This window comes from Oncorhynchus masou, chromosome 24 (assembly GCF_036934945.1).
Source record: "Oncorhynchus masou masou isolate Uvic2021 chromosome 24, UVic_Omas_1.1, whole genome shotgun sequence".
Lineage (NCBI taxonomy): Eukaryota > Metazoa > Chordata > Actinopteri > Salmoniformes > Salmonidae > Oncorhynchus > Oncorhynchus masou.
In genome coordinates, this window is record NC_088235.1 from 81963860 (window position 1) to 81973241 (window position 9382).

The window sequence follows — 9382 nt, forward strand, 5'->3', positions numbered from 1 at the left end:
TGACCACAGAGAGTCAGAACACCTGTTTAACGTCCCATCCGAAAGACAGTATGATGGTGTGGGGGTGCTTTGCTGGTGACACTGTCTGTGATTTATTTAGAATTCAAGGCTCCCTTAACCAGCATGGCTACCACAGCATTCTGCAGTGATACGCCATCATTTGTTTTTCAATAGGACAATGACCCAGCACACCTCCAGGCTGTGTAAGGGCTATTTGAACAAGAAGGAGAGTGATGGAGTGCTGCATCAGAGGACCTGGCCTCCAAAATCTCCCGACCTCATATGTGTTATTTCATAGTTTTGATGTCTTCACTATTATTCTACAATGTAGAAAATAGTACAAATAAATAACAACCCTTGAATGAGTAGGTGTCCAAATTTTAGACTGGTCTTGCATATAAGAAATTAGAAAAGACACTCAATTACAAAAATAGGCCTTGTTCGGCAGTCATCAAAAATATACTACCCACTTTTTGACTTAATTTAATTTTCATCATAAATGCACTTACATTTTGACCCGGTCTACTAAAATTAAGTTTTATCAAATCTACTGACAATATTGATGTTTCTTAGTCATGCTGATGCAAGCCAAAAAAGGGATTGGTTACAATTCAGTGAGCACACTCCCATGTACAGCAGGTATAGATAGTATAAACACCCACAAATAAATTATTTTATAGTATCATACTGATTTCTCACAATAACAAAATGATCACACATACAGCAACAAGAGTTTTATAAAGTATAAGCTTGGAGAAAAGCAATGGTGTTGGGGAGAGCTTTTGTATAGTCGAGGTTCGAACAGGAATGTAACCCTCAAAAACACTGGCTACATACTGTAAAACATCAGTGATGTCTGACATGGTTAAATGACTACATATCTCAACGACTGATCGATGTGTTGAGCATTTATCCATCTTCAGAAACAACCTCTGTCTCCTACTTGAAATTGCAATCAGACCACATTTATTCTAATTAATTTTAAAGGACAGCAGAGCACATGCAGAGAATAGAAGACTATCCTTCATAGAATAGAAGGATATAATAGAGAATATAATAGAGAATAGAAGACTATCCTTAAATATTGTTGTGTTATTGTTCTTTTTTTTGTGCCTTTCTCAGTCTACTCATCTGGTGGCTTGTCTACACAGGGGGGCTGCCAATCATTCACTCTCCAGCAGAGAGCAGTACATAATAGACAATTAACAAACAAGTCATAATGTTGTATCTTGATAACAAATTCACACATACACCATACTGAGTCATGTCTCACACAAATACCACATTTATGTATAAAATCAAGTTCAACCACTTGGTAAACACCCTTTAAAATGACATGCATTCTCCCTCTCTCTATGGTTTGTGAGTGTTATGAAACTGAAGTACAAACTGCTAATGTATAACTGCATTTACATATTCATGCCAAGCGGATGAGGATGCATACGGGGATGTCTGATCTCTATCCTCCAGGTTTGGGACATTGTGGTCACACCACAGATTGGTCCTCCCTCCAGGTGGTACTGTAGATGGTAACAACAATCAGGATATAGTAGACCCACTGATCCATAAAAGTGTTGTAGTCCTGAACTGAATCAACACTGAATCGTCTGAGGATGAGTCGCATTAAGTTACAACTATGCAACATAAAACGTTGAGATCAAGAGAGTACAAAAAGTGAGTCAATCAAATGCGCAGGTGTCTTTTGACCTGTGCCATATTTGATTGTCCACCACATGATCTGGAAGTTGGGCTGTGAAGGGCTGCAGGCACAGGGAACAGAAGGTTGAGGAGGTGACCAGCTAAGAGACGAGCTGCTAGACCAGACCAAACAGTCAGTGACTATAAATGAACTGCTCCTTTCAGACAGTTCTCTGTGGGGCACCAAGCAAACATCAATCCCAACTATATCTCTTCCATTCATGCACTTTATCATTCATAGTCTCATTCAGTGTCAGTCAAAGTTCTGTTCTGTATCTCCAGGACAAATCTAGAGGTCATGGATCAGCTTCTCCAGTGGGATCTCTCTCTCCCCGAGCAGAGTGTCTCTCTTCAGGCTGGTGCCCTTATTCACCACCTTGATCTTCACTGCCAGGTTCTTCACCTGCACGGAGGTCACAGAGTCAAAGAAGAAGTCCTCATTGAACACAGGATTCCGGCTGTTCTTGATGATAGTGCTCCTCTGTTTCTGCAGCTTGCCAGGGTTCAGGTACAGCGACACGCAGCAGTTGATGCTCTTGATGTCGTACACCTTGTCGTATAGCTCTTCGGCAGCCAGAACACGGATGCGCAGGCGGGCTGTGCCGGCATCGTAATCGGCACTTAGCCTCACCCTGCCGCCATTCTGCAGGTTAATGGTGTGCTCACGATCCGATGGCCCACTACCGTGGAGGGAAGGGGAGTGGAGACGCCGTGGCACGTTGGGACTGGGCTCGGCCGAGCTGCACTCGTCTGTGGATAAGGAGCTGTGGCGGGCAAACTTGCTCTTGGCCTTCACCACCTTGGCCTGCGTCTCATGTGTGAAGATCTTGAGCAGCGAGGCAGAGCGGGAGAGCAGCGGGGAGCTGAAGGGAGAGGACTCAGCCGAGGAACAGGTGTCACTCTCCCCTCCACTAAAGTAGCGGTACGGGTTGTGAGAGGCGTTGAAGACAGGGGGGTTGAGGTGGTTGCCCTCGCTGACGCTGCTCTTCCCCTTCCGCTGGCAGTTGGGGGAGGTCAGGGGGCTGGTCTGGTCACAGTGAAACAGCGACTCCTTGCGGCGGGTGTGGGGGCTCTCCATCAGAGTGGCAAAACCATAGGAGGTCTGGGTCTTGGGGACGTAGGGCAGTGACATTGCAGTCTGAGACTGAGGGTCAGCATTGGTGTCCCCTGCCACCACATCATCAGCGCTCTCTATTTGGATAATGTGACGGTTTGCTGCCCTCAGCAGGTTCTTGGTGTCCCCAGCCAGCTTGACGACCAGACGAGGACTTTGAGGACTGCTGATTTTCTTACTGCCAATGGTCTGCTCAGAGGCCGAGAGCCAAAGGCTCTCCTTGGGCTTGACGACGTCCAGGGTCTCAGGCTCTGGGGGGCAGGAGACCAGCTTGGGGGGAATAAAGAAGTCAGGGATCTTATCAGGGGTGAGAACATTGCTGTAGGCTGGAGTATTGCCCTCCTTGTCTCCATTCTCTCCCCTCCGGAGTACAGTGGTTTCTACCGACCCACGGATCTTGTCCAGAACCCACATGGTCCCACTGGGCTTCAGCAAGTGAGATACGGCGGTGTTTCTCTGTCTGCAGGCAAAAGCACAAACAAGGCAGCAGTTATTGTTGTGAAATATATTAATTAATACACTGAGAAAATCACATTGTAGCTGTTACTATAGCTGTGTCAGAAATGGTTAACTGAATCTAAAAACTAGAAAAACAACTAAATGGACACCAATGTGTCAAGTTTATATTGAATCAATAAGGACCGATGGGGTGTGATATATGGCCAGTAAACCCCTGGGGTGCCTTGTTGTTATTATAAAATGGTTACCAACATAATTGGATGAGTAAAAATAATTGTTTTGTAATACCTGTGGTATACCACGGCTTTCAACCAAATCAGCATTCAGGGTTCGAACCACCCAGTTTATAATTATTTAGGATAGAGATGTTGAATAAATAAATAATTTGTGCAGCCTAAATAAGAGGTACATTGGACATGACTGATTTACAAAGGCTAAGAAAACACAATTATTGTACATTTACTCATACAGTACATTCTATGTTGCAGTAAGTAACCTACACTATGCCAACATGTTGCACAGCAAATTACTCCTGTGGAATAATAAAGTCTACATTAGTCAAAATAACAAATGAAGCCTAGATTACGTTTATTTATCTTTGAACCACAGCTAATTTTGTTAAGGTTTCATCTGGTTCATTTTAAAATGTGACGCCAAAATAACACTTTAGCACATCACTGAGATCCACTTCAACAGACATAGGAAATGTTATTCTATTTCTTTTGATAAATTCCTTAGTCAAAAAATCCTTAACTTCTTGGTGACAGGGGGCAGTATTTTCACGTCCGGATGAAATACATGCCCAAATTCAACTGCCTGCTACTCATCCCCAGAAGATAAGATGTGATATTAGTAGATTTGGATAGAAAACACTCTGAAGTTTCTAAAACTGTTTGAATCATGCCTGTGAGTATAACAGAACTTATTTAGCAGGCGAAACCCCGAGGACAAACCATTCAGATTTTTTTTTTTAGGTCACTCTCTTTTCAATGGGTTTTCATTGGGAATCCAGATTTCTAAGGGACCTTCTTGCAGTTCCTACCGATTCCACTGGATGTCACCAGTCTTTAGAAATTGGTTGAGGTTTTTCCTTTGTGTAATGAAGAAGTAGCTCTGTTCAGAACAAGGGTCACTTCAAGTGTACTGTTAGAGGCGCATGACCAGAAAGCTAGCTACAGTTTGTTTTCCTCCTGTATTGAACACAGATCATCCAGTCTTCAATTTTATTGATTATTTACGTAAAAAATACCTAAAGTTGTATTACAAAAGTAGTTTGAAATGTTTTGGCAAAGTTTACAGGTAACTTTTGAGATATTTTGGAGTCACGTTGCGCAAGTTGGAACCTGTGTTTTTCTGGATCAAATGCACCAAATAAATGGACATTTTGGATATATAGTGACGGAATTAATCGAACAAAAGGACCATTTGTGATGTTTATGGGACATATTGGAGTGCCAACAAAAGAAGCTCGTCAAAGGTAAGGCATGAATTATATTTTTATTTCTGCGTTTTGTGTCGCGCCTGCAGGGTTGAAATATGCCTTTTCTCTCTTTGTTTACGGAGGTGCTATCCTCAGATAATAGCATAATTTACTTTCGCCGAAAAGCCTTTTTGAAATCTGACATGTTGGCTGGATTCATAACAAGTGTAGCTTTAATGTGGTATCTTACATGTGTGATTTCATGAAAGTTTGATTTTCATAGTCATTTATTTGAATTTGGCGCTCTGCATTTTCACTGGCTTTTGGCCAGGTGGGACGCTAGTGTCCCACATAACGTATTTTATGTCACCTCTAATCAGAATCCTATTGCACTACTTTTTCCTATTGGGAATCAAAATCATTCCTATTGGATTTTGTGTCACCTCTGTCATAATCATTTTGGAATCCTACTGGACTACTTTTTTCCTATTGGAAATCAAAAGTAATCCTATAGGTTTTTGATAAATCTTTTAGGATTTTGTCATCATAATCATATTATCATTTTTTCTTAATTTAACCCATTAAATTATAGTTTGTTGTCATTTGTTCCATAACAATACAACATTTTCATTGTTTGGAAACAATTCTATATTAATTTCGGATTCATTCATCACCACAATATAGGAGTGATCCAAGGCGGCAAGTTAATTTTTAGTATGACCACCAGTACAGTTCACCTTTTTCAACAAAGTTCTGAGTTACAGTTCATATAAGAAAATCAGTCAATTGAAATAAATAAATTAGGCCCTGATCTATGGAATTTACATGATTTATTACAGACAGAAATACACCTCAGTTTCATCAGCTGTTCGGGTGGCTGGTCTCAGACAATCCCACAGGTGAAGAAGCTGGATGTGGAGGTCGTGGGCTGGCATGGATACATGTGGTCTGTGATTGTGAGGTCGATTTGACGTACTGCCAAATTCTCTAAAATGACGTTGGAGGTGGCTTATTGTAGAGAAATAAACATTAAATTCTCTGGCAGCCGCTCTGGTGGACATTCCTGCAGTCAGCATGCTAATTGGGAAAGGGAACGGGAGATACCTAGTCAGTTGTCCAACAATGTATTCAACTGAAATGTGTCTACCGTATTTAACCCAACCCCCCTGAATTCGAGAGGTGCGGGGGCTGCCTTAATCAACATCCACGTCTTCGGTGCCTGAGGAACAGTGGGTTAACTGCCTTGCTCAGGGGCAGAAAGAACGATTTTTACCTTGTTAGCTCGGGGATTCGATCCAGTGCTCTTGGCCCAACGCTCTAACCACTAGGCTACCTGCCGCCCCAATTGCGCATTCCCTCATCTGTAGCATTGTGTTGTGTGACAAAACTAAACATTTAAGAGTGACCTTTTATTGTCCCCAGCATAAGGTGCACCTGTGTAATGATCATGCTGTTTAAATAGCTTCTTGATATGCTCACTAACAGGGATCTAAACAAATTTGTGCCCAAAATGTATTGAGAAATAAGCTTTCTGTGCATATGGAACATTTCTGGGATCTTTTATTCCAGCCCATGAAACATGGGACCAACACTTAACATGTTGCTCTTATATTTTTGTTCAGTATATATACAAATGATATAAAACAATATGTTGGGGGTTTTCCCTTAGAATGTACACCATCTTTACATAGCTAAATAAAACATTTAGTACAGTATTACAAAGATACGAGCATTTCTTTCATTTAATATATAATAGTCAGGGATTCACTTGGGGGGCTCCTGAGTGGTGCAGCGGTCTAAGGCACTGCGTCACCACAGGTTCGATTCTGGTTCGATTCCAGGCTGTATCACAACCGGCTGTGATTGTGCGACACCATATGGGACTCCCAATCGCACAACTCCCTCCCTCCCAGGGCCGCACCCTGCCCCCCCCCCCCCCCACCAGCAGAAGGCACCCCCTCCCCATCCTCCGGGATGCATCTGCAAGTGACCTCTTGGCACACCTGAAATAGGTCATCTTTTTTTTAACCAATACCTATGTCACATTAACATTATATCAAATTGTTAATCTAGCTCTATGCTGTTTGGCTGTAATGTCAAATAGCACACCTTTTTGACACAAATGTAAACAACCTTGCAAACAATCACAGTTGGTTTCATATCTATTGTTGTTGCAGTTAATGTGTGACGCAGATGCTTACTCCTTTGGAACTTGGGGAAACAAGTGCACGAGATAGCGGTTCCCCAATATAGGATCATCATCTCAAGTGGCGATATTGGCTGCTTATGAAGTTATTATAATTCACGTGTCCACTTTCATAGGTAATTACATTTAAGTCATTTAGCAGAGCGACTAGGGCACATAAACAGATTTTTCACCCAGTCGGCTCGGCGATTCAAACCAGCAAGCCTTCGGTTACTGGCCCAACGATCTTCACCACTAGGCTCCCGTCTTAATTGTCTAAAACATTTGGAGGGTGGGTGCGCCATATGTTAAGCAGCCAAGTTAACAATAGTGTATAGCCAAGTTTTGAGGATAGCTCCTTTAGAATGTAATGGAAACATCTATATAATTCCCATCAACAAAATGAATAGGATTCCAATACAAGGGTCCAATTAGAATCCAATAGAAAAATCCTTTCAGAATTTGGAACAGTCTTATTGGACTCCTATATGATGCTATCCTATATGAAGTTATATGCAAGAATCTAATAGAAAATTCCTATCAATGTCCTGGAGTCTGGTGAAGCGGTCTAAACTCCGGACCACATTTCCCCCTCAGCGACAGAGGTTTGAGCCCCGCCTCGGCCGACTGTCTGTGCCCTTAATTAACCACTTCGATATCAGTCTCCCTATCTGTCCTGTCCAAAACATATTACGTTTAAATATCTCAGCTCTTCTTTTTAAAATAAAATGTAACCCTTGTCAACAATTCCTATAAGATTCCAATATTTTTTTTTATTAGACTCAAAAAGAAAAACTATCAGATTTTGAAACTAGTCCTATAGGATTATATCCTACACAATCATATAGGGTAGGTTCCAAAATCAGTTTTTTATTTTGGATTATAATATACATATATTTTTTAGGATAGGATGTTTTGACTAGGGTTGTTGAATTGTGCGGTCAGTTCATGTTGATAAGAGATGGACGATACAGACAAAATCCTAGCCGGTCTAGTTTGTGATGAATTTGCACAATCTTGAATTGATAATAACTTTGCCTTTAAAGAGAATGAAGACGGATCTCCGTTGATTTTTAGAAACACTTGGTGTAGCCATCGTAAGAACGTCAATTTATTATATAAGAAATCAATCATGTAGAAGTGTGTATAAGCCTATCATAAAATAAAGTGCAACAAGTGCATATAAGAAGTTCGTAGACTATACCATTGGTGTAGCCTATGCTCTCCCGTCCCAGAATATATTTAATTACTAACCCTTGAGTGAGACAAATATACAATTTTAGATACCTGTTGAATTCAGCTTAATACACTTACTGAAGACGTGGAGGCTGCTTTGTCGACTTGATTCTTCCGTAACAGGTGTTTTCTCTCGCCTCCTCTGGATCTCACACTGTTTGCGGAACTATGCTGGCTGGCTGGCTCTGACTGCTCTGCACCCCAGAGAACACAGATGGTTGTGGCTGGCTGCTCTGCACCCCAGAGAACAGAGATGGACTTGCTCTTCTTGAGCGACTATGATGCATTTTATACACTCTCCCGGTGGCGATGTTGGGAGCCGACCAATAAGAGAAAACTATTATATCCTAGTCTAGAGAGCCAGTGACAGCATTCTATTAAACTGAACCGCGGCGCACTGGTCTACAGCCAGTGACGTAAACGGGCAAGTGCTGAGGAGTAGTTTTGTATGTAATAAAGCCCTTTTGTGGGGGTAAAACTAATTCTGATTGGCTGGGTCTGCGCCCTCCAAGGCCCACCAATGACTGCACCCCTGCTCAGTCATGTGAAATCCATAGGTTATGGCCTAATACATTTATTTAAATTGACCGATGTCCTTATATACACTGTAACTCAGTAAAATAATTGAAATTGTTGCTTGTTTCTGATTTATTCTGATTTAAATTAAAACTTTATTACAGCTAATGTAAGTGTTAGGGAATTTACACCTGTAGTAACTCGTTTTGGGGTGTTGTTTTAACACTGTATGGTGCAAAGCCTTATTTCATATTTATTTCCCAGGGTGCCTTTAAAGTTAATTTTAGAGTTACCAGTTCCACCCATGACTGTGTTTGCTAGTGACAGAGAGATGGTTGATGCATTCAGACGTTTTCACTCATGTAGCCCATTATAAAAAGGTAATTATTCATTTTGACAATACATCACTTTTTTACACTATAATACTTTGACATCCTAGTTTATTAGGATCCCCATTAGCTAATGCCGTAACACGAGCTAATCTTCCTGGGGTCCAGATCCTCCTGGTTGTAGGCCACATTGGCAAGTCATTTTACACTGGCTTGCAAAGTGTTATATAATACTTATTGGATTCGAGCCAGAGTTAGGATATCCACCTGCAATCCGTAGTTAGAATAACTGCCAAGGTTAGTTAGATTAATGAATGTGACTACCTAAACCATCTCAATAACGGGTGAAATATGTCCAACCACTTACAGATTGGATTAGTTCAGAAAAATGTATGTTATTTATCTTTGTGTAGCACAAGATCAAT

General features: G+C 41.4%; 1 protein-coding gene across 2 annotated transcripts; it reads right to left on the reverse strand.

Moving 5' to 3' along the window:
- Window positions 1-659: 659 nt before the first annotated feature.
- LOC135511725 (C2 calcium-dependent domain-containing protein 4C-like) lies at window positions 660-8421 on the reverse strand. Of its 2 annotated transcripts, none has more exons than XM_064933198.1 (2): window positions 8191-8421; window positions 660-3272 (listed from the first exon to the last, which is right to left on the reverse strand). In XM_064933198.1, exon 2 carries the CDS (start codon window positions 3224-3226, stop codon window positions 1988-1990), a length of 1239 nt encoding a protein of 412 aa, XP_064789270.1. In that variant the 5' UTR covers window positions 3227-3272; window positions 8191-8421; the 3' UTR covers window positions 660-1987. The 2 variants fall into 2 exon arrangements, with proteins under 2 accessions (XP_064789270.1, XP_064789272.1); XM_064933200.1 differs by having other exon boundaries at window positions 8164-8421.
- Window positions 8422-9382: the final 961 nt, after the last annotated feature.

Coding starts and splice junctions, on each gene's coding strand:
- LOC135511725 (XM_064933198.1), bottom strand. CDS start 3,226: ATGTGGGTTCTGGACAAGATCCGTGGGTCGGTAGAAACCACTGTACTC.